The sequence below is a fragment of the Balaenoptera physalus genome (genome assembly GCF_965194825.1).
Source record: "Balaenoptera physalus genome assembly, chromosome: 13".
NCBI classification, from domain to species: domain Eukaryota; kingdom Metazoa; phylum Chordata; class Mammalia; order Artiodactyla; family Balaenopteridae; genus Balaenoptera; species Balaenoptera physalus.
In genome coordinates this window covers 104,881,710-104,905,638 of record NC_138892.1, presented here as the reverse complement: position 1 = coordinate 104,905,638, position 23,929 = coordinate 104,881,710, and the positions used below count along the sequence as shown (strand labels likewise).

Genomic DNA, 23,929 nt, shown 5'->3' with positions numbered 1-23,929 from the left:
TGCCTAGGTAAGCACAGGGGTGAAGTGAAGAGAGCCAGGATGCCCAAGGAGCCCCTTTTAGGTCCCTGCCCTTGACTTGTGAACTGAAAGCTTGAAAGTGCAGCCGTCTTCGAAGGAGTCAGCCCCAGAGGCCTGTTGTAATGGGGGACACAGAGCGCCCCCCTCCACCGTTTTATTCCCCACCCGCCTGACAGATGGCCAGTAAGACAGAGAAAAAGAAGCTCTCAAAGTGAAGACAGGAATGCATTGTATAAAAATTCACACCCCCTGCTGCCGCCCAAACTCCCTTAAAAAAGGATCAAGAGAATCCTAATGGGTACGTGACATCCTCCTTCTCTCCCATAAAAGGGACTTCAAAATCTGGTGATGCTGGGGGAGGGGTGAGGAGGGAGAAGAGAGATGTGTGGGCAGGGGGCTGCCAGGGAAGACCGGGGCAGGGGGAGCGCGGCGGAAGGCTCACGCATCCGACTTTCTCCCACCCTCTTTCCCAGGCTACCTCTGGCTGAACCTTGGTCCCACCCTCTCGGCCTGGGCGAGGCTTGGAGCCCCAGGCCGTTGGAGAGGGAGAGTGGGAGGAAAAAGGGGTCGTGATGCCACACGTAGCCCTAGAGTTGAAGGAGTTGAGGACCCTCCCTCACCCAGGCATCCACCCCTTGGCTCCCCAAACCCCAAACGCGGAGGGAGGATGCAGGCATTGGCAGCGGAGCGGGAGAGCTGGGTGGGGGGGAGGGCTGGGATGGGGGCGAGGTGACCGTGGCCCAGCCTTGCTCAGGGCCCGTCCTCGGTGGGAGGACGCACACCGGGTCCGAGGACCTGCCGGAGCCCAGCCCCGGCGCCTGCCTTCTCTGAGCCTCACGCGTGGCCCGGCTGCGTCCGCGCAGCCCTCGCCCCCCACCTCTCCGCCACCACCCCCCACCCAGCAAGTTGTCCACGGCGCCCGGGAGTGGAGGCGGCCCAGAGACCCCCGGAGCCCGGGCGAGGGGGCGGCCCGGGGCGCGGGGCCCCTCGGTCTGCGCCCAGCAGCAGCCTCCCGCCCGGCCCAACCTCCTCCCCGCCCCCACTCACCGGCTCAGCCCCCGGGAGGGACGCGCAGGAAGCGTGTTGCTTCGCCCGCTGATCGGCAGAAGTTGAGAGGAGTTGTCGGCTGCCTCGGCCGGCCGGACTTTGCGAGCAGCCGGCGAGGAGCCGCCGCCGCCGCCGCCGCCGCCGCCGCCGCCTCCGCGGAGCCTTCGGGGCTCCCTCCCTCCTGCCTGGCCCGCAGCGCGGGTGGAGAGAGGCGGGGAGGGGGTCGCGGGCGCGACAGGAACTCGAAACTGTGTGAAGGAATCCGAAGCCGATGAGAAGGGAGGAAAATAAAACAAAGTGGAGACTGCAGGAAAGACTCCACCGTGGTTGATGGTACCGCCTGATGCTCCAGCAGAGGGACTGGGTTGGGCTTTTATTTTATTTTATTTTTCCTCCCATTTTCTCTTTCTCTCTCTCTTTTAAAGCTACACCAGCTCTCTCTTTCTGCACTATCTCTGTATCACCAAACCCTTGCTGGCTCTTATGGGCATGAAACACTCCTCCCGCTGCCTGCTCCTAAGGAGGAAAATGGCGGAGAACGCGGCCGAGAACACCGAGGTAAGGAGGCGAGAGGCCGGGCTCGGAGACCCCGCAGCCCGCCGGGACCCCCGCGCCGCGCGCAGCCGCCGCCGCCGCCGCCGCCGCCGCCGCTCCGCACCTGGTGCCAAACTTTCCCAGCTCCATCCCGCTTGCTTCTGCCGGCCGTGTGCGCGTGTGTGCGTGTGTGTGTGTGTGTGTGTGTGTGTGTGTGTGTGCGCGCTGGGTGCGGGAAAGACAGTGCCTGTCTCAGGCCCCCTCCCTCTTGAAAATGCAAAAGAGTCGCTCTCACCCCAGCTCCCTCTCCTGCCCCCCGCTGCTCGCTTTCCACCACCACCACCACCCCAACCAAGTCCCAAACCCTGGGCGGCCGCGCTCCCCTGCCCTCCCCTCTGGGCTCCGTTAGGGCTCCAGAGTGCCGGTTTCTGCCGGATCGGGATGGGTGATCCGGGGGCCAGGTCTGCTCCCTGCGGCGCCTTGACCGTCTCCGGCCGGCCGCTGCCTCGGCGTTAGCCTTCAAGCTCGAGCTCTCGGTCCCCGCAGCACCGCGGAGAGCTCCTGGCCGCGGGGATGGGGGTCGGGGAAGGGGGCCCCGCCGCGCCGCGCCGGGATGGCACTTGGGCACCACCAACAGACCCTCGCGCCCAGATCCGGGCCGGGGAGAGGTCTGCCCTCCAGCACCTACGAGCCGCCTCTGGGACGCTAACCCCGGGGAGGGAGCTCGGGCCGCGGCCACCTTAAGGACCAGGGACAGCGCCCGCGCCTGCCGCAGCCGAGCCCACGCGGGCCGTGGGGCCTGCGCGCCGCGCTGCAGCGGGAAATGGGTCCGCAGCCGCTCGTCCCGCAGCAGTTCCCAGGAGGTCGCTCTAGCTCCGCAAATTGCGCTCTCGTCCCCCGCCTCCGGCAGCCCAGCGGCTGCCCTTTCTGTACTCTGGAGTTGGCTCGGAGCCTCAAAGAGCCCTGCTGGGATTTGCGTCCGGCGACTGGAGGCTGCGTTCCTTGGCCTCGCTCTGACCCTGCTGTCATTACAACTGGGTTAGCCCGTAGGCTCTGGGCACCTGTAGTCACGAAGGGGATCCGCGTGGGCAGCCCCCTTACCTTCGTGGAGGAACGGTGCGCCGAGGGGGGGGGGCGGAGTGGGGTATGTGTGTGAAGATCATCCCTTACTCGGTGGCAGGAAAAAGGCAGAGAGCAAATTCCCGGGCTCTATTAATAGCCGGGTGTCTGGTGGGGCTGCCGTGCACTTCACATATGGTTACCCATATGCAGCGTGGGGCGGGATGGAGGTGTGGCACGGGGATTGTCCCTCTGTCTTGCTGGGTTGCAGAAAGGGGCAGAGACCCTTCCCGATCTTCTTCCCTCGAGTTCTGAACTGCAGCTACCCCCTAACCCCACCGCGGAGGCAGCAAAGCTTTTAAAATCCCTGTTCTCTGAGAAACTAGAAGCAGCATGCATCTGGCAACTGTCGATTTCGAAACAAACACGCTCTGGGGGAGAACAGTGGGGTGTTCGGGAGCTAATGCTGTCGCCTTGAGTTAGGGCAAAGCATGCGCGCCTGCTCTCCCCTCGCCACTTCCTCTTCCCCCCTCACCCCGCCCCAGGCGAGCAGACACTCAGAATGATGTGTAGTGCAAGGCAGAGAGCTAGCCTTACCAATCCCCTCGCCCTCCTCCCTCCCATCGCCCACCTGCAGAATGGGTTTCTAAAACTAGCCCAGAGTCCAGGCTGCACTTCTGTAATCTGTTGGACCAGCGGGCACGTAGCAGTCCCTGCAGCCGTGTGGCTGGAGCGCTAGAAGCAAGAAACAGCTTCTCTCTGCCCATCCCCCTACCGCTCGGCTTCTAAAAAAAAAAAAGTTTTCGCAGGTCTCTAGCCCCCCGGTACTCCGGTTGTTGTGCCGTGTCTGGGTGCAGACCCCGGCCAGGTTCCGCAGTGTGCACGGCGACGTGAGCTTCCCCACCTCGGCCCGGGTTCAAGGAGTCCGGAGCAGGCAGAACGACGCGCGCCAGGCTATTTTTACATGCTTCCCCCGCAGCTCCGCGCTCCCCCTTCTCGGCAGTTGCACATGCCAGCTCTGCTCAAGGCATCAATGAAAACAGCAGTATAGGCGGCCGAGCTCCTGAGAGCAAAAAAAGAAAAAAAGAAAAAAACACAAAAAAACCCCACGTCGAACGCCTGGCACAAAGGGGGAGGGGCAGATCCAGCTGGGGCTCCGGGAAGGGGAGTGAGTCTGGGGTTCAGTTCTTCACAGCTTCCCCTGAGAAGGGGAAGAATTCAGACTTGGTCAAACGTGCCCACTGGAGGCCTCCAGGCAGCGTGACAATCACTTGGTTTTCTTCCAGGAACTGGCTGTTTTTGGAATGAGCCAGGACTAGAGCAGTACTTCCAAAAGTGAGGTGTTGTGGGTCTGCCTGCATTTATGGTGAGAGGGAGGGAGGCAAGGATGCCTCTGTGGTGTGTGTGTGTGTGTGTGTGTGTGTGTGTGTGTGTGTGTGTGTGTTGTGTCTATGGTGGTAGCGCTCCTTGTTTTTTAATTCAACACATCTTTATCGAACACTGACTCTGTGCCAGGAATGATTAGGCTCTCGAGATCCAAAGATGAAGACACCAGGCCCCTGCCCTCAAGGAACTCACAGTCTGGTGGACTGTAGTGCCGGATGGTCCAGATAGTTCGGTAGCACCTTTTCCTGCCTTTCCTTGGTGTGGTTTACAAGCACTTTATCTCATTTCATCCTCACCATAATCCTGTGAGATAAGCAAAGATTAGTTTTCATTTCTTAGCCCCATTTTACAGGTGAGGATGCCGAGGCTGAGAGGTCCAGCAAGTTCTGAAAGTTAGCTGGTCAGCTAGGACAGACAGCCTTGGAGCACAGACTGCCCCCACTTCTGATTCACTGCCCTTTGCCCTACATTGCTACTTCTATTCTATTATTATTATTATTATTATTTTGGCCACACTGTGCAGCATGTGGTATCTTAGTTCCCCGACCAGGGATCGAACCCATTCCCCCTGCAGTGGACGCAATGATTCTTACCCACTGGACCGCCAGGGAGGTCCCTATGTGACTTCTAAGAAGATGCCACGTTTGGATGGCAGCAGGAGAGAGGGATAGGGAGAGAGGATGTTTGGGAAGGGAGAGATGCGGTGTTGGGACAGGCAAGGGTGACAGGGAGAAGGTGACCTCTCGCGAGGTTTTTAGGGAGAGATGTTCTAATCCTTAGGCAGGAAGGAGAGAGTGGGGAACAAAACTACCTGCTTGTGAGCAGAGCCTCCCTTGACCAGTGAAGCTTGGAGCTGGGGTGAGGAGCATCCAGGGTGCAGGCTGGGTGGGCACGGAGAGTTCCGTTTCCGCTTTTTCTGGCTCTGTCCCTCAGATGCGCTTCTCCTCCTCAGCCGAGGGCATCATCCCCTGCTCCGCATGTGTCATTAGAAACCTTCTACTGTCTGGTCTCCTTCCCAGCCCGCTGTCTGCAGAGGCCACCGCCCTCACTCTGCCCTCACTAAGGCAACAGCCTCTCTCCTGTCGTCCTCTTCTCTAATCCAGCCCTCGATGGGCTTTCAGAAGCACAAACCTGCTCATGATCAGACATTGCTTTCAAAACTTACCATGTCGCCCTGTTGCCTTTAGGACACAGGATAAAGCCCATTTCCTTAGCCCTTCAGTACCTGCCCCGTGCAGTTCTCTGCAAACACTGACTTCATGTCTGAATGCCTTTGTGCTTCCTGGTTCCTCTACCTGGGCTACTCTACACACACACACACACACACACACACACACACACACACACACACACACACACACACACACACACACACACACACACACACACACACACCGCCGCCTCTCTGGAAACAAAAGATCTTCCTCAACCAGCAAGACCCAGTTCAAAGGTCTCTTCCTCTGAGAAGCCTTCCCAGATAGGCCATTTATCCTCCACCCCATGGTGAGTGAGTTTTCCTTCTCCTTCTTCTGTGCTCCTAACGCCTGTCTCTCACTTTTCCTATTACAAGATAACTGGCTTTTTTTTTTAAACATCTTTATTGAAGTATAATTGCTTTACAGTGGTGTGTTAGTTTCTGCTTTATAACAAAGTGAATCAGCTATACGTATACATATATCCCCATATCCCCTCCCTCTTGCGTCTCCCTCCCACCCTCCCTATCCCACCCCTCTAGGTGGTCACAAAGCACCGAGCTGATCTCCCATTGGCTTTTTATATGTCTATTTCTTCAGTTGGATAATGAACTTTTTTGGGGGAGGGTGTCTACCCTGGTCTTAACACTGTGCCTGACACAGAGTAAATGAAAAATGCTGACAAATGTTGACTGATTCAGGGGATTATGAACAAGCTCGTGAGCCTTCTGGGTGTTAATCACTCACGGCTTTCTGAAAATTGGGCCTCCCATCTCCCACTCCTGTGCTTAGGTTATTGTGGACCCTGAAAACTCAAAAAATGAGTAGAGTTTCTGGGAATCGAGGTGCTGCAAAGCTCAAAGCATGGGTACACTTTGGTTACCTGTGTACCTGCTTAATAGTCTGTTATTACTGACTCTTCCCGTGGGGTGTTTGTCTGAATAGCAGATAAATGGATTAATCACAATGTCCAATTATGAACCCTGGGGGATGATGGACCCTTCTGAGCTTCTGCTTGCTTTACTGGTTCTCGGTGAAAGCCTGATGCATTATGTACGGTGCGACTCCCTGATTGGGGTTTTCGCACCTCAAAGGAGAACCCCCAGGGGTGAGAAAACAGTTTTAGCAAAGGAGTCATTTTGGAGACTGGTTTTTGAATGTGCTATTGACTTACTGGCCTGGGGAGAGAGAATAATTATGGGCTGGGAAAATTCCTACAATAGGACAGTGGGGTTAGGGTACCAATGGGTGCTGCCTTGTGAGTTATGGGGAGAGCTGGGCTGAATTCCGACGTGGTGTACGTTGGTGGTTTTGGCTCATGGTTCCCTCTTCTCTGGGTTTTCGGCTCAAGCGTGTGGTCCTATAGCACAAAGGTGAGGGGAGGAGAGGAAAGAGGGCAAGAGGAGGCTGGACCCAGGCCCACTTCTCTGGGGTCTGCATCGTGTCTCTTTCCGACGAGCCAGACTGCCTGGCTTTACACTGAACTCAGTGGACGTGTTGTTATGATGAACAAGTCCCCGAACCCCTCTGGGCCTTGTACGGCTGTTGCGATGATTGAATGAATTAATTCGTGCAAAGGGTTTAGAGCATGGTGAGCTCCCGAGGCCTGCAGGATCGTCAACCTGTCAGCTTTTAGGAGTCGCGCCAGAAAAGTGCCAGCTGGATGAACTCTCCTACTTCCTTATTTCTCCAGCTGAAGTGATCGCCAAACCACAGTCTACATCCCTCAGCAAACACGGATTTCAGCCCTGAGCTGAGCTCAGGAGAATTAAGAAGATGCCCACGTGTCTTTTGCGCCCCCCCGCCCCCGAGAGACTTGGCTCTTCAGAGAGCCCTCCGTTGGCTTTTGGCTGTCAAAGAGGGTGAAACCACACTCCCGTCTCTGACTCGGGAGTGGGTTTCATTTCCTCCTCGGCGCAAACTGCGATGTGAAGTGATGATCACATTCCAGCGTGGAACATGCAAAAATCTGTAAAAACAGCATTTACACCTTGGAGTCTACGGTGCCAGCAGGAAAAAATGGGCAATGTGGCGAGATGTGAGCTGCCAAGGTAACTGGAAGTGGGATCGTGTTGTTGTGTGACAGGCAGGCGTGTTGTCCCATCGTGCACCGACTTGGCGAGAGGAGGGGAAGCGCCGGCGGGAAGGGCCCTCCGGAAGGTCACTCTGTCTGCGCTTCCAGCCCTGAGCCCACTTCCTGCACCCACGACGCAGTTGGCCCCTTGGTTGCTTGTTACAGAGCTTCACAGGAGGCAACTTCCCCAAACCCCCTGTGCATCTCAAGAGTCAGGAAGTTAGTTCTGCCTTAGGTCTGAGCTCCATCTCTTCCATTGCAATTGGAGTCACCTTGGTTTATGTTATTCTAAAAGGAGATTAAAAATCGTCTGGCTGCCTTTGCATTTTGGGCTGCAGGAGGGGTGTCTCACCCTCTTTACCAGCCTCTGTTCGGAGTGATTCCAACCCCTTCCTCTGAAATTCTGGATTAGCCAGGAGAGGCGTGTTTGGGAAGACATGCCCCTCCGGTGGTCCCCAGCCCGCTGGATATTTCACACATCAAATGGCTTTTCTCCTTCACTTGTTATTAGAAGTCCCTGAGGCATCACGGCTTTCTCCAGATTTGTAATGGGTGACCCATAAACAAAGATGTCTTTTTAAAGTGTAATTTTATAAGAGCAAACAGCTCGATGTATACATTTTCATAAAGTCATAGAATCTTAGAGCCGGATGGGAACTTCAGATCATTCAAATTAAGAGACGGGAAAACATTCCCAATATCAGAGTGCTTCGGTGTTGGTGTCGGGTCCGTGTTTCCTCTTAGGTCAATGCCATTTCTACCTCCTTTAGCACCGGCTTGACTGTTTTTACATTTGGTGCTAATTTTCTGGTATATCCTGATATGTAATATCGAAAACCAGTGTTTCCCTATGTAAGATCTAGGAATTGTGCATAGCAAGATCTCTCTCCTTTTCGTACGACATGTAAAATGCTTCGGCATATATCGTCTTGTTTAATGGGTGCCATCATACATTACATACATACACACATATGTTACATCCTGTACACCATACATAACTTGGCAAGTTACATATTATTGCCATCGTACAGATGAAGAAACCAAAGCACGGAAAGTCAGTGTTACTTGCCCAAGATCCCACAGCTAGTAAATGATGGAACTCAAAGTCTGGTTTTCTAGCCACTGAGACCTCTGCTTTTCCCAGTCCGCCGGGCTGTGAAGACAGCAGAAGGAACAGAATAGACACTTAAAATACAAAGAGAAAGAATGGAGAAATTAACAGGAGAAACAAAGAATGGTGGGTTGGGAAGAAACCGAGGAAAAGACACCAGCCCCGGCTTTCCTCTCCTACTTTCAGTTCTCACTGCTATGCCCCGTGGGTGGCGGGGACCCGGTATAACTTGTGGCCAGGACAGTCCTCCTTCCTCCCGGATGTCCCTGGGTCCGGGAGTCCTAGCTGGTGGGCCAGGCAAAACTCTTGACTAACAAAGTATACCTTTTTGGAAGCTGGACTGAGGCCACCATGTTAAACCTGAACCCTCATCCAGCTTCTTGCATGGGATGAAATGAATAGCAGAGACTTCAGGACAGGAACTTGGTTTTTTAAATTTATCTTTGTAGTTTTATTTCATTGTCTAGGGCTTGTGCAACAAAGTACCACAAACTGGGGGCTTAAATAACTGAAATTTATTCTCTCACAGTTCTGAAGGCCAGATGTCTGAATCCAGGCGTCAGCAGGGTGGGCTCCTGCTGGAGGTTCTTAGGGGGAAATCTGTTCCCTGACTCTTTCCCCACTTCTGGTGCTTGTCAGCTATGCTCTGGCTGGTAGACACAGCACTGCCTCTCTGCCTCCGTCTTCACGTGGCCTTTTCTCCTACGTGTGTCTGTATCTCTTCTTCTTCTAAGGACACTAGTCGTATTGAATCAGTGCCCACTCTGTCCAGTATGGCCTCATCTTAATCCGATTACATCAGCGAGGTCCTTGTTTACAAATGAGGTCAAATTCACAGGTAACAGGGGTTAGGGCTTCAATACATCTTTTGGGGGGACTTGATTCAACTCATAACGTCACCCAACATGGTGCCCACACGTAGTAGGTCTGAGTAGAGAGTGGCTGGCAGATGGCAACGAATCTGTAAAGAGGGCTCAGAATAGTTGCAGAGTCAGTGAAGGTTGTCTCTCTCCTTTTTTTTTTTTTTTAAATTTTTATTTATTGATTGATTTATTTATGGCTGTGTTGGGTCTTCGTTTCCGTGCGAGGGCTTTCTCTAGTTGCGGCGAGTGGGGGCCACTCTTCATCGCAGTGCGCAGGCCTTTCACTGTCGTGGCCTCTCTTGTTGCTGGGCACAAGCTCCCGACGCGCAGGCTCAGTAGTTGTGGCTCACGGGCCCAGTTGCTCCGCGGTGTGTGGGATCTTCCCAGACCAGGGCTCGAACCCGTGTCGCCTGCACTGGCAGGCGGATTCTCAACCACTGTGCCACCAGGGAAGCCCTGTCTCTCTCCTTTAAGTCTCTCTCCTGCTGCTTGCCCAGTGTCCACCTTGCCCACTGTTTCCGCAGAACCTTGGTCAGGCCCCCTTTCCTTGAGTTGCAGCAAAATTATAACAAGAGCTGCCATTTTCACCTCCCTATTTTGTGTTGGGCGTGCTGTTCAGTGCTTTGTATGCATTGCCTTGTTTAATTTACGCAACATTACAAAGCAACTCTTCTTATTCCCATTTTGTAGTTGAAGAAATGGAAACTCACAGTGGTTGGTTGTCTTGACGAAGATTATAGGACCAGTAAGTAGTCCCATACTACAGTCCTGCTGCCGACCGGGGCCTCTTCCCCCTCTTTTATTCACTTCCCCAGCGGGAAGCTTGTCCTCACTTTTGCCCACAGCAGGTCCCACCCACTGAGAGCCTCTTGGGGGCTGGAAGGAACTGGTAAACGTCCATGTGTGGGAGAGGGGGAAGCTGGCTGGAGCCTGCCAGGAGCCTGCCAGCCTGTACCCGGCTCCGTGTGTTCAATCCCCTTGTCCTCCCGGGGGATTTGCTTTCCATCGTTGCCAGAGAATTATTGTAGTGGTAGCATTGTGAGCCCATTTCTAGCTTCCGTGAAGGGCTATTCTGGAGGATGGGAGCGGTAAAGACTTTCTCGGCACCTTCCAAACAGTTAAGCCACGTGGGTCACTGGCTTCTGGGCCTGAGGCAGTTTTGTGCAGAGGTTCGGGGCGCAGGCCCTGGGGCTCGTGCCTGGGTGCAGACCTCAGCCGGGCTGGGTCCTGGCGTGCACGCGTTACACCGTCATCTGTGCCCGGTTTCATCATCTGTGTCGTGGTGGTAGCACCTTATCCCGCGGAGCTATTATGAGGGTTAAATGAGCGACTTTGTGTGAAGCTCATGTAGGTACACGGCAGACGCTCAAGATGAGCTACGATTTATCATCCGGGTTAGCCGGTGGTGTCTCAAAGGGGCGGGGGGCGCACAGATGGATAAAGGGCCTCCACTGGTGACGTGATGGACTCACTGATCCACACGTTCTCAGGAGGGGCAGGTTTTCCACGCCCCGCGGGCTGGCCTGCCCCACTCCACACGCACACTCAGTGTTGGGCTCCAAGGCTCCGGTGTTTGCGATGTCCACAGCAGGAAAACAAAACCTCACAGAGGCCCTAGGGATGGAGAGAAGTGGCAGATGGGCACCCACCGCTTCAGACCTCTTGGCCTTCTCCGGGCGCCCCCAAGCCCTGCTGCTGGGACAAGAGCCACTCCTACTGCTTGATAACTGGACTGATGTTCCCCACGTTCCCACGGCGGGAGAACAAGGCCTGGCAGGAGGGGAGGAGGGCAGAGGTGTCGCCCAGGCAGGCGCCGCAAATCGGGTGTTAATTACCGAGTTAAACACCCTGTCCTCTTGGCCATGAATCCAGTAAAGGACATTCACCGGGGGTGAGGCCCAACCAGAGGGTGGTACAGCTGAGACCAAACCACTATAAAGGGAACGGCGATTAGCAAATCCCTCCTTCAGGTCCCCATCTGTAGCTCTATTGTGAAGGATCATCTCTTGTTAGCTGAAGGGAAGGAAAGGGGTGGCCTTTAACAGCTGGGGCTGCCAGAAAATGAGAGGCTGCAATTCCCCCAGACGCATTACATCCAAGGGCTTCGTCTCACCCTGACAGGCAGTTATGACAGCACTTCTCTAAGGAGACGCAATCAGAGAATCCCACAAAAATGATTGCAGCCCATCACAAGGGTAAATGGGATCCTAATTAAGGGATGTTCTCTATTAACGTGCATCAGTGCAATTCTTGCCTTCAGGTACCTAGCAGGGGAGTGATGAATATTTATTGAATGGATAAAGGAAATAAACTTGCACATCACACGTACACCAGCCAACTTCCTTTTGTTACAGTCTGTCTACTCCCAGCTCTCCAGAGTGAAAGCTGCGGTTCCCAGTGTACAGTCGGGGAGGGATTTGGAGGCAGACCTGAGTTTGAGTCTTATCCTCATCCCTCTGGGATTAACACCCATTTTTATAATCCATGAAGATTAAATACAATCACAGGAGAAGACAGAAAAAAGAAACTCGACACATGTTTTCACCTTTTTCCTCCTGTTGTAACTTTGCGTTTATTTGCTTAGCTTTTGTTTTGCTTTTGGGGGAAAATTTGCAGTGCAAAGTGGAAAGAGTCCTTTCGGATTTCAGCGCGGGTGGATGTAGACGACCTCGTGCAGGCTGCGGGGCGGCGGGTGTGTTTATGCGTGGAGGTGTGGACACGCACGTGAGTCTGCGGGGCCGTCACGCAGAAGCACGTGCTCGTGCGCTTATGTACTTGTCACGCGTGGTTTGCAGTTCACAGCAGGTAACACACAATGAGGTGCATATTTAACCACTAGCCTGGAGCTCTGGGGTTGACCCAGGGACTGATGACTCAGTGTGGTGGGGTGTGTTGTATGGGGGGCACCTGGGGGCGGGGGGTTGGGGAGTGAGGCCCTGGGTGGGAATCTTGTAGAGCGGATCTGAGGGTCAGGGTCAGGAAGGTTAGCAGCCCTGGCTTTGCAGCTGATGTACGACCTTTGTTACGTAGCTCGCGTGCTGTTTTCCTCGGGTGGGGGCTGGGGGGCCACCCTCTCTGGCGCTACACGCTCTCCCCAGGCCATCTCACGCCTCCTCTCTGATGCGCTGATGATTCCCAGCCGAAGCCCAGACCCGGCCCCCGAGCTTGGACTGTATGTCTGGCTGCCCGCAGGACACCTCCACTCAGGGGCCACACAGGGACCTCAGACTCCTCAAGGCCCCTCCTGGTGTCACCACTTCCCACCCCTCTGCCCCCTCCTGCTTGTCCTCATCTTGCTGAGTGTGAAGTTACCCAAGGCACATGCCCCGGCTCCTCTGCCCCGTCTCCATGGCTGTCCTGGTGATTCTGCATCTCATCGGCTTGTCCTTTGCCCTGAGTTTGTCCTCCTCTTTCGGGTCCCATTTTGGCCGTCCTGGACACGCCCCCCCATCTCTTGCCTGGATCTCTGCATCACCTCCTGGATGCCCCCCACACAGCCGCGCCTGGCTCTGGTCTGTCCTCACAGCAGCACGAACATGCCTTCTGAAGTGGCGACCTGACTGTGCTTCTCCCCTCCTCAGACGCGTTCAGTGGCTTTTCCGTTATCATCGGAGAAGGACCCACCTCCTTGCCGTGGCTTAGCTGGCTCTGCAAGCTCATGCCCCTGAATGCTGTTCTCTGAAGTCCTTCCCTTCCGCTCCAGCTACACTCACCTCCTTCCCTCCCCTCATCACCTCCTACTCTTCCTTCAGGTCTCAGCTTAGATGTCACCTCTTCCAGGAAGCCTTCCCTGGCTCCACCCCCCTCATCTAAGTCAGGCTTAGCTCTCCCGCCATGTGGTCCTACAGTACCTGTGCATCCTCTGTCATGGTGCGCGTTGCTTTGTACTCACTGGCTGACTTCCTCGTCTACAAGTCCACTGTAAACTCTGTGAGGGAAGGGGCTCCGTCCGTGCTGTTCACCATCGGATCCCAGCACCTAGCACAGCGCCTGGTACCTGTTAGAGGTTAAAAACCTTTTGTTCTACGAGTGATCATTGTGACATATACCTTTCCTGCACTGAAAATGTTCTATGGATGCTGGCGTGTAAATCATTATCTATGGCTCCCTTCCTTCTACGCTGGTTGGGACTGTCAGTCACCCAGCGTCCCCTAAAGAGGAAGTCTCTGAGGTCATAGCCATCATCTGCCAACCCAAAGCAAGGCTGCAGGTAAGCTGCCCCAGACAGATGTTCACCGCTGTGCGACAATGGCAGGACTGCAGAGAGAATGGTGACACTCAGTGCAAACTGGGTAAGAGGAGATTTTCAGACAAACAAGGACATACGTTTCGTACCCTCCTGAACAGGCAAGCCTTAAGTCTCAGAAAGGGCAGAAGGGGGCGGTCAGGGCTATGCCTGGGCCGTGGGGGGAATTCCCTGCACTTCTGCGGTGGGAAGAGGGGGCGGAGAGACCGTGGAGATAGCCCTGCAAAACCTCACTCGAAGCAGGGCAGTCTCGGGGTTTGTATCAGACAATGTATTTTCTTCCCACTAGGCCTGATGCTTCATCATCGGCTGATGTGAGCAGGGGCCATGGTGGGGTGGGGGAGGCAGATATGTCCAGACAAGGGGTCTGAGCAGCCCTGAGGCTCCGGCTCCTAGCTGCAGGCTCTCGGGGGCCCCAGGCTCCTGCGCCGGGGCCGGCGCTCTGCAGGAGGATGCGACTTCGGGCCCAGCTGCTCCTGAGTGTTCTTTATTCACGGCTGTCTTAGGCCGGCACTGTCATTCACTCTTCTATTTATAAAGTTAAAAATAAGATGCTCCATATTCCAGGAGGGAAAGAAAAGCAAACCAGCGGCTTGGGCTGCCGGTACAGCAGGGCCCTGGGATTCTGTCCACACGGCCAGCTCTGGTGGCTTTTCCTGGAGGCGTCACTGAAGCTCGGCCAAGCCTGTGCCCACCTCCCTTTCTTCTTCCAGCTCTGCTTCAGCATCAGAGACCAGAGCTCTCAGCCCCGCCCCCGCCCCTGGAGGGTACTGCACACGCCCTAGTCAAGGCAGCTGGGTTCCATCCTGAGCACCAAGGCGGCTCGGCCTCGGCCTCCCTGGATTATTCACTCTGGTTCCTCGGGCCCTCAGCGGATACCAGGTAGCCTGGGAAGAGCCGAGAAGCTTGAGGCAGAACCCGCGGCCCTGACTCTGTTGCCATCTGCCCTCTGCCTCTCAGTCACCCGTGTGAGAAACGCCTGAGTTGGTCCTTGTCTATCGCACCTGATAGGGCGGCCCTGAACTAGACGGAGGCCAGGGCATGAGGACCTTTGGAAAGCGGGGAGGCTTTGTGCAAGTCTTAAGCTTTGCTGTGACTCCCCTGCTGCTTGCTGCAGGTGCCTTCCAGGCCAACCTTGTGCCTGTTTCCCCTTATCGAGCTGCCAGCGGGGATGGAGACAGCTATCACCATCCTCCACATGGCTTCCCCTTCCAGCCTTGCCCACGTGTGCTAAACTTGTGCTGTTGAGCACGCGAGATGCTTTCCCCTCGAGGTGGCAAATGGTGTAGAAAGTGGAGGTTTGGGGAAAAGCAAAGAGGTGCTGTCAGTCTGGGTTTGGCGGGGAGCTGACCTCTTCTAGGGTCCTGACTTGAACAAGGGCTGAAGGGGAGGAGGCTGGCAGGCAGGTGTTTGTCCGGGAGAACGAACCTCTCTCCGGAAACCTCTGCCTGCGCTTCTGCTCTCCGCCTGCCTGCTGGCTCGGGCTCTCCCTTCCCCAGGCTGGGCCCTCTGTGCTGCTGAGAGTGATGGCTCTTTCCTTTTCAGGCAGGAGAGACGTGCAGGGCTCACGGTTCAGCTGGCGGGGCAGGCAGCCTCAGCTTCTTGGCTCCGGGCTCTAGGGCCCTGCATCTTGGAGAGGCTCCCGTCTTGGGCAGTGGTTCCTTTAACCCCCGCATGACCAGACACTTGATGTGCCATGGGTCTCGCCTGTTCCGAACGTGTACGGGGTAGAGGGAATGAAAAGGAAGGTTTGAGTTTCAAACCTGTTAGCGCCATACTTCCTTGTCTTCCCCAGTGTGCGCTGCTGGACCATTATTTCTAAAGTACTGGGACCTGGCATGTCTCCCAGGATCCAGGCCAAGCCAGGATGTTGTATTCCTTTGGTACCATGGCTGGTGCCAGCAGCCGAGCACCATGCCAGGGACCCAGAGGAGGGGTGATGCCACGGCCATCCCTGCAATCACCGTCCTCTGACATCTTCTCGCCCCAGGCCTTGGAGGCCCCCTTGTTACCGACTGCAACGGCCTCTAATCTCACCTGGTCAATCGACGGCATCAGACGCTGTTTGTGTTTCGTTTTTCCCGATTCCCTCTCCTCTTTGGGGTCCTGCATCCTCCTTCCTCCCATCTCTCCCGCACCTGTGACTGTTCTCTCTCCAGCCCTCCCGTGGACCCTTCTCCCTTCCCCCCCCGTAGTGACGCTGACCCCGGCTTCCCGTCCCTGGATGACCTCATCCTCCTGCACGTCTTGTGACGTCCAGACCTGCACTCCTGGCTGGGTTTCTCTTCCTCAGTGTGCGGCAAGCACTTCAAGTCCACCCCGACCCAAACCGAGCTCCCTACCTTTCCTCCGAGCTTGTGCATCTGTTCCTGCCCCGGGCTCCTGCCTCCTTGAAGGGCACTAGTCAGCAGTCATACCAGGGGCCTCCCTACACTCACTTCCCCGCCCCCAACCCCAGAGAATTTGTAAGAGAATCCTGCCAAATCGACCTTCTTCCCATCCTTTACTTGCATCTCTTTCTCCTTATCCCGCTGCCTCCGATCAGACCATCATTATCCTTTGTCTGGATCACGGCAGCCGCTGCCCCGCTTCTGTCCCTGCCCTTGCCAGGTCGTCCTCTTCGTGACAGCGTGATGCCTGCACTCCAGGTGGCCTCAGTGGATGCCGGCTGAGCGAGTGCATGAGTTATGGGTAGAGACGCTTTGCTCAGAGGAGCAAAGGCGGGTGTTTGTTCTGCAGCTGCTGGACGTTGTGAGTTAACGTCAGGGTCACCGTTCTCCTTCTCTTCTGGCCCTGGTGGAGATGCTTGGGTATTAAAGAACTTTAGGTTTGAGCTCACGGGGTTCAGGAGACCTGGGTGATAGTCCAAACTCTGCAGCTTGCTTACTGGGGGACATGTCTTTTCTGAGCTGTCTTTGACCCTGAGAGCACAGCAAAAAACAAAATCGGGGAGCTTGAGGTTCTCTGCTGCTCCGCGTTTACCAAGGAGCCTTATCCTTTAGGAGGAAGAAGGACAAAGATTATGACAGGGCGTGAACCTGGAGAGGTGGCTGAATCGGTAAGGAGAGGTGCTCTGGTCGTTCCTTATGTGAAACATCGTTCAATCCACCCGGCATCACCCCACCCTCCCAGAAAGTGCTAATGGGGGGCTTCCAGGCTGTCCTTCTTCCCCTTGCCGTCGTGACAAAATGGGCTGGGTCTTGGGGGTTCCAGAAGCCTCTCTGCAGAGCTCTGATTTACTAACCCAAATAGGGCAAGTGCCTATTGAGCAGATAACTCTTATTTAAGTTTCCGTATGTTTCGGGGTGAGTGGGGATTTTGTATTCAGGTTGAGGGGCTGGCTGAGTGACCCCCAGGGAGTCCCTTGGACCCTTTGGGCTGGTTGATCACATCTTACCTGAAGCCAGGGGACAGGACCAGTGAGTCACTGAGATACCCTTCAGGTTTCCGGCGCTGACTCTGCTCTTCCCGTCTCAGTGTTCAGCGCATGAATCGTGCCTGTGACAGGGTGCATACCCTCTTCTCTCTCCAAGGTAACCTCCCTGTCACAGTGTCTGTCTACACCTCACTGTGCCTGGACCTTTTTGGAAAGCCGGCCACTTGCCTCTTGCGCGTCACTTTCCCATCAGTATCAGGGAAGTGTGTGGTACCCAGCATATGAGTAAAGAGAACACCACAAGTCACCAGTGGGAAATGTTTAATAGCGACGGTTTTAATTCAGTCCGTTGCCTCGGCAGAACCATTCCCTACAGCGTATTATTTTGCAGTACTTTATCCCGTCCAATTTTAGATAATGAATAGCCACAGTCATATCCATGACTGTGGCTAGATATGGCTCTAGTGATTTCATCCAAGGAGCCTAGTGTGACTTAACACATCTGGGAATCCTTTTCTAGGCCCCAAATCCTGAAGGACAAGGAGGGGCTGGGCAGAGAAGCAGGCAGGAGTGATAGCGACTGTCCTTTGGAGAGGGGGGCTCCGAGGAGAGGTCCGCTGTCAAGGTCAGAGAGTTGACTTCAGGGCCAAAGCCGGGCTCTGAGCCCTGACTGTCCCATGTGTCAGGTTGCTGTGTCTATTTCCCAGTCTCGGCTAAATCCATCCTCTCTCCTCTGCTTCCTGCAAGGTGTTCTCTTGTCCCCCCACAGAAAGCCAAAGAGCTCAGTTTCCTTCGAGGTGGGTGCCTGGATGGCTCCGTGCCAGAGCCCTGGCCGGGGCTGGAACCAGGACCCTCCCGCTCACCTTGCTGGGATCCCGTGCCAGGGACCAGATCCGTGCTGGGGTATGCCTGGTATTTCTGGCCGCAGGATGTGGTTTGGAGAGGAGTTGCTCACCCAGAGCCTTGGAGCCTTTCCGATTCCCCCAGCTCTTTCACTGGGGATGCCCAACATGGCTGGATTAGGGGGTCACCCTGCCCCAGGGGGAGGGGTATGCACGAAACGATGTGCCAGCGTGCTGGCGTCTTGCATCTGCTCCCCTCATGTGCTCTCCATCCTTCTCCAGCCTGCTCTCAGCCCCAGAAAGCTGAACGGCGTGGACTGCATCAACAGGCTCCCGTCCCACCCCAGCTCCCCCAGGCTGCTGGCGGGCAGGGTTCCACGGTGGGCTGCTGTGAGCTGGGGGGCCGCCAACGGGAGCATCCGCAGATCAGAGCAGGGAGGGGCGTGAGCTCAGAACAGCTATTCCTCCAGCTCCTTCCCTGCAGGGTCCACCGTCCACTCTTCCCCTAAACCGAGGCTTCCACGTAGCCTCTCACGCAGCCCTCACCACCTCTGGGCTCCAGTAACTTCTCTCTTCTTGACCCCTGACACGTAGAGGTCACCGTGGGGTCATCTTACCAGCACCGGGGGCTTCCGCGAAGCTGCTCTTACGAACAGAAATACTTGATGGTGTTCACCCAGCACTTACTCTGCCCCAAGCATCTTCCCAATCTCTTTCCATAGATAATCTAATTTCATTCTTAAATAGTCCTGAGAGTAGATGCTAATAATGTCCCTGGCTTGCGAGAGAGGGAACTGCGACTCAGAAAGATGCAGTGAATGTCCCCGAGTCACAGAGCAAGGAAGTGGCGGATGCTGGTTCCAAACACGAGCAGCCACGTCCCAGGACCCAAGCGCCTGCTGGTTACTGGTGGGATCCCTGGACCAGCCACGCCCGCCTCATCTGGGAACTTGGGAGAAATGCAGATTCTCAGCCCCGCCCCAGGCTGACCGGCTCCGAGGCTGGGGGGTGGGGCCCGCAGTCCCCTCTCCAGGAGTGGGATGTCCCCCGGGGTTTGAGGACCACTGCTCTCACTGACCCCCGCTACCTCAGCCGCCGTCCCTTTCCCCCAGCCTTGCGTGGCTGGACTGGCGTGGCTGGGTGCCCCTCCGGCCTGCTCTGGGGAACAGGCTCTGTCAGCGCCGGGCACTGCCCCGGGCTCCGGTGCTTTCTGTGTTTGGTGACTGTGACCAGCCCAGGCTCTCCTCCCAGCTGCTCCTCAGGGCTGTGTTCCTATTTTCTGGGCTTGTCTTCCACGGATCTTCTCCTTTCTCTGGGCTTCAGTGCCCCAGGTGTGAGCACAATGCTGAGAAGTAACAGGAGGACATGGGCCAGACCTCCCTGCACAGATGTTTCATTTGGCCTCCCGGTTCCTGCTCCCACAGGGGTGTCCGCATCCACCACCCCCCCCCCCCCCGCTTCTCCACGCGGCCCACGCGGTCTCCGCATACATGCCTGCTTGATCCACAGTCTCGAATCCGGTGCCGCCACTTTCCGCGGATGGGAATCCAAGGCCAGAGAGGGTAAAGGTTGGTCAGGGATGCCCAGCGAGGCAGGGGCAAAGCCGGGGCTGGAGAAAGAGCTCCCAGGTCCCAGCGTGGCCTTCGCTCATCGCGTGGTCCTTGCTCTGGGGCTGAGGGTCGCTGAACCTTCACCAGCTGCCCAGTCAGACACTTGCCTTCTCAAGATCTTTTACGAACCTACATAAAGGCGGGCCCTCGCCAGCTTGTTGGAGATGGGGTCCACGGTGGGGTGCTTCACGAGAGGGACAGATGTTTGTGTTCAATGGGGAAAATGACCAGGTGCTTAAGAGGGTCCAGAGCGCTGCACGGTGGGACCTGAGTGGGATGACTTTGCCGGGAAAGTGTTTTTGTGGAGGCAGGGCTGCCATTACTGGTTTCCTGCCCCTCAGAGTCTCGGCCTCGGAGCACTGCCCCTCCTGAGTCTGACTCCACGTTCCACCAGTTTCTGACTCTATGACCTTGAACCAGTGACTTGTTGTCTCTGAGCCACAGGTATGCCCTGGGAAAATGGTCTCTTGGGCTTGTCTGCATCCTCTTTCCCATCATTATAACAATATACTTTCTTCCTCCTCTCAGGAGTGACGGGACCTTGTGAGTGAATTTGCACTGAAGTGCTCATTTGACAAGTAAACGTTTAATGTGTTGTATTCACCACCACTCCCAGCCAAGTCTCTTGATTCAGGAATTTTGAAAGGGATAGGAAAGATAAAATGGGAAATGCTGCATCCAGATTTCATAGTTTTTCAAGCCACCAGAATAATCAGGTTTTGTCCATTTTTCCTTCTGCTCCTATCCATTTTTTTCTCCATTTTTTTCATGGTGGTCAAATACGCATAATATAAAACATAACTGTCCTAATCATTTTTAAGGGAACAGCTCAATGGTATGAAGTACATTCACATTGTTGTGCAACCATCACCACCATCCATCTCCACAACTCTTTTCGTCTTGCAAATCTGAACTTCTCTGCCCATTAAACAATAACTCCCGTTCTCCCCTCCACCCTCTGGCCACCACCATTCTACTTGTCTCTATGGATATGACTAATCTAAGTGCCTCATGTAGGGGGAAGCATACAGTATTTGTCTTTTTGTGTCTGGCTCATTTCACTTAGCATAATGTCCTCAGAGTTCATCCATGTTGTAGCCTGTGTCAGAATTTCCCTCCTTTTTCAGGCTGAATAACAGTCCATTGTATGTATAGACCACATTTTGCTTGTCCATTCTTCCATTAATAGACACTTGGGTTGCTTCCACATTTTAGCTATTACGAATAATGCTTCTATGAACATGGGTGCACAAATATCTCTTCAAGACCCTGCTTTCACTTACTTCGGGCATATACCAAGAAGTGGAATTACTGGATCATATGGTAGTTCTAGTTTTAATTTTTTGAAGAAGTGCCAAACTGTTTTCCATGGTGGCTGCAGCATTTTACATTCTCGGTGCAAAAGGTTTCCAATTTCTCCACATCCTTGCCAACACTTATTTTCCCTTTTTTTTGTTTTCTTTAATTATTAGCCATCCTAATGGGTGTGAGGTGGTGTCTCCCTGTGGTTTCAATTTGCATTTCCCTAATGATTGGTTCTATCAGTTTTTGCTTCATATATTTTGCATCTCTTTTATTAGATGAATAAACATTTGAAATTGCTGTGTCTACTCGATGAAGTGACCACTTTATCATTATGAAGAGATCCTCGTTTTCCTGATATTATTTGCTGTGAAATCTACGATCTCTGATATTCTTATAGCTACTCCAGCTTTCCTTTTATTTGAGTTAACATGGTATACTGTTTTTCATCCTTTTTTAAAAACTGTTTTTGTGTTAGAAGTAAGTTTCAAACAGGGAGGCATATGGTTGTTTTGAAAATCTAATATGATAACCTCTGTTTTTTAATTGAGGTGTTCAGACCATTTATAGTTAATGTAATTATAAATATTATATTGATCCTGTAGGGTTTAAACCTACCATCTTGCTATTTGTTTCTATATTACTTATCTGTTCTTTGTTACACTTGCGCTCTTTTTTAGACCTTTTTTGGGGGACGATACTTGAGTATTTCTTAAGATTCCATTTAATCTTCTCTGCTGGCTTATTATGTATAACTTTTTGTGCTTTTATAAAGTGGCTGCCTAGAGTTTGTAGTAAGTATATTGAACTTATCATAGTCTCTCTTCAAGTAATATTACAGCACCTCACATGTACTACAAGAATCATACAACAGTATACTTCCATTCCTTCCCTTCTGGCCTTTGTGCTATTGCTATCATACATTTTATTCCTACCTATGTTATAAATCCTAGAAGACATTGTTATTATTTTTTAATTTTTTAATAATCATTTAAAGAGATTTAAATAATAAGGAAAAGGTCTTTTGTGGTTATCCATAAAAGTTACTTTTCCAGAGCACTTCATTCTTGGTGTGGATCCAGATTTCCATCTGGTATCATTTTCCTTCTGCCCAAAGGATGCCCTTTAACATTTCTTATAATGTAGACCTGTGGATAATGAAATCTTTCACCTCTGTATGTCTATACAAATCTGTACTTTGCCTTTGTTTTTTTATTTATGATTTTTTTAATAGTAATCTTTTATTTATTTATTTATTTATTTTATATTTATTTTTAGCTGTGTTGGGTCTTCGTTTCTGTGCAAGGGCTTCCTCTAGTTGCGGCAAGCGGGGGCCACTCTTCATCGCGGTGCGTGGGCCTCTTCACTATCGCGGCCTCTCTTGTTGCGGAGCACAGGCTCCAGACACGCAGGCTCAGTAGTTGTGGCTCACGGGCCCAGTTGCTCCGCGGCATGTGGGATCTTCCCAGACCAGGGCTCGAACCCGTGTCCCCTGCATTGGCAGGCAGATTCTCAACCACTGCGCCACCAGGGAAGCCCTTTGCCTTTATTTTTGAAAGATATTTTCACTGGGTATAAAATTCCAAGTTGAGAGATTTTTTTTTTTTCCTTTCTGTATTTTAAAGGTGGTGCTGTCCTGTCTTCCTGTGTTGTTTCTTATAAGAAGTTGGCTGTCATTCCTATATTAGTTCCTCTGTGTGTAACATACCTTTATCCCCTGCCCCCGGATGCTTTTAAGATTTTCTATTTATCAATGGTTTAAGCAATTTGATTGTGATATAGTTTGGTGTGTTTTTTTCCCTCTAATTTCTTTTCCTCAGTGTTTGCTGAGCTTTTTGGATCTATAAGTTTATGGTTTTGGTCAATTTGGAAAATTTCAGCCACCATTTCAATGTTTCATTAAGTATTTTTCTGTTTCCCCTTCCTTTGGTTGCCACAGTCACATGTGTACTGAGTCACTTGAAGTTCTTCCGCACCTCACTGATGCTCTGTTTAGCTTTTTTTTCAATCTTTTTCTCTCTGTGTTTTATTTCGGGTAGTTTTTATTGCCTGTGTCAATCTTTTCTTCTGTGACATGTAATCTGGTATTAATCTAATCCAGTGTATGTTTTTAAATCACATATAGATTTTATCTCTAGAAGTTCATTTTCTACCTTCTATGTCACCACATAACACACTTAATCTTTCCTCTAGTTTCTTGGACATGTGAAATACAGTTACAATAATAATTTTAAAGACTCTGTCTACTAATTTCATCATCTTTGTCCTTTCTAGGTTGATCTGGAGAGATTGATTTTTCTCCTCATTATAGGTAGTATTTTCCCACTTCTTTGGCAAGCCTGATAATTTTTGACTGAATGCTAGACATTGTGGAATCCACACCTTGTTGGGAGCTGGATACTTTTACACCTTGTTGGGAGCTGGATACTTTTTGGATATCTTGTATTTCTAAGCTTAGTTCTGGGATGCAGTTAAATCACTTGGAGAGTTTAACCCTTTCAGGTCTTGCTTTTAAGCTTTGTTAGGTGGAATCAGAGCAATCTTTAACCTAGGGCTAATTTTCCACCACTGAGGGGGGGAAAAACTCTTCTGAGTATTTATGAATTATGAGGTTTTTCCACTCTGGCTTGGGGAGACAAGGACCCTTTCTGGCCCTGTGTGAGTACCTTAAAGTCGTCCCTTTATCTTCTTTGTCGTTATTTTCCTGGTCTCAGGTAGTTTCTTCACGTGCATAATTTGGTCAGTCTCAGCTGAAGACTTGAGGGGCACTCACTCCAGATCTCCAAAGCCCCCTCTCTGTTGAGTCTTCTACCCTCCAGCACTCTGCCTTTCAAACTCTAGCTGTCTTGCTTTCCTGATTCCCACCGCTGTCTCTTCCACCAAGGAAGATGCCTCACTCTGCCTGGGTTTCCACTTCCTACAACCCAGCTCAGATATACCAGGCAATAAGCTGAGCCATCATAGGGTTTGCCTTGTTTGTTTGTCATCTTTCAAAGGTAAAGTTTTTCATTGCCTGATATTCAGTGTCTTGAAAACTGTTATTTCACATGTTTTGTTCAGCTTTTAAACTGACCATCAGAATTGCCTGGGAGTGCTTTGAAAAATCCAGATTCCTGGGATCTGTCTATGGCTAATTTGAGGCCACCTTTGGAGTAGATCTGGATATTACTGGGTGGCTGACATTGTTCCTTTTCTAGCTGGAACATCAGTATTTTCAGTAAATACACTGGAACCTCTGATTAAAGGAGTTAGTCACTTCTGCTAAGAA

The 23,929-nt window shown here is 52.8% G+C and overlaps 1 protein-coding gene across 2 annotated transcripts in view; it reads left to right on the top strand.

Moving 5' to 3' along the window:
• Positions 1–1,074: 1,074 nt before the first annotated feature.
• PRMT8 (protein arginine methyltransferase 8) overlaps positions 1,075–23,929 on the top strand; it is an 85,787-nt gene continuing 62,932 nt past the window's right edge. Inside the window, exons 1-2 of one of the 2 annotated variants that reach the window (XM_082421117.1) lie at positions 1,325–1,398; positions 1,491–1,623. In XM_082421117.1, coding sequence (XP_082277243.1) covers positions 1,549–1,623 — 75 coding nt within the window. In that variant the 5' untranslated portion in view covers positions 1,325–1,398; positions 1,491–1,548. Of the gene's footprint in view, positions 1,624–23,929 lie in introns of both variants that reach the window. The other variant, XM_082421118.1, reaches the window with a different exon arrangement.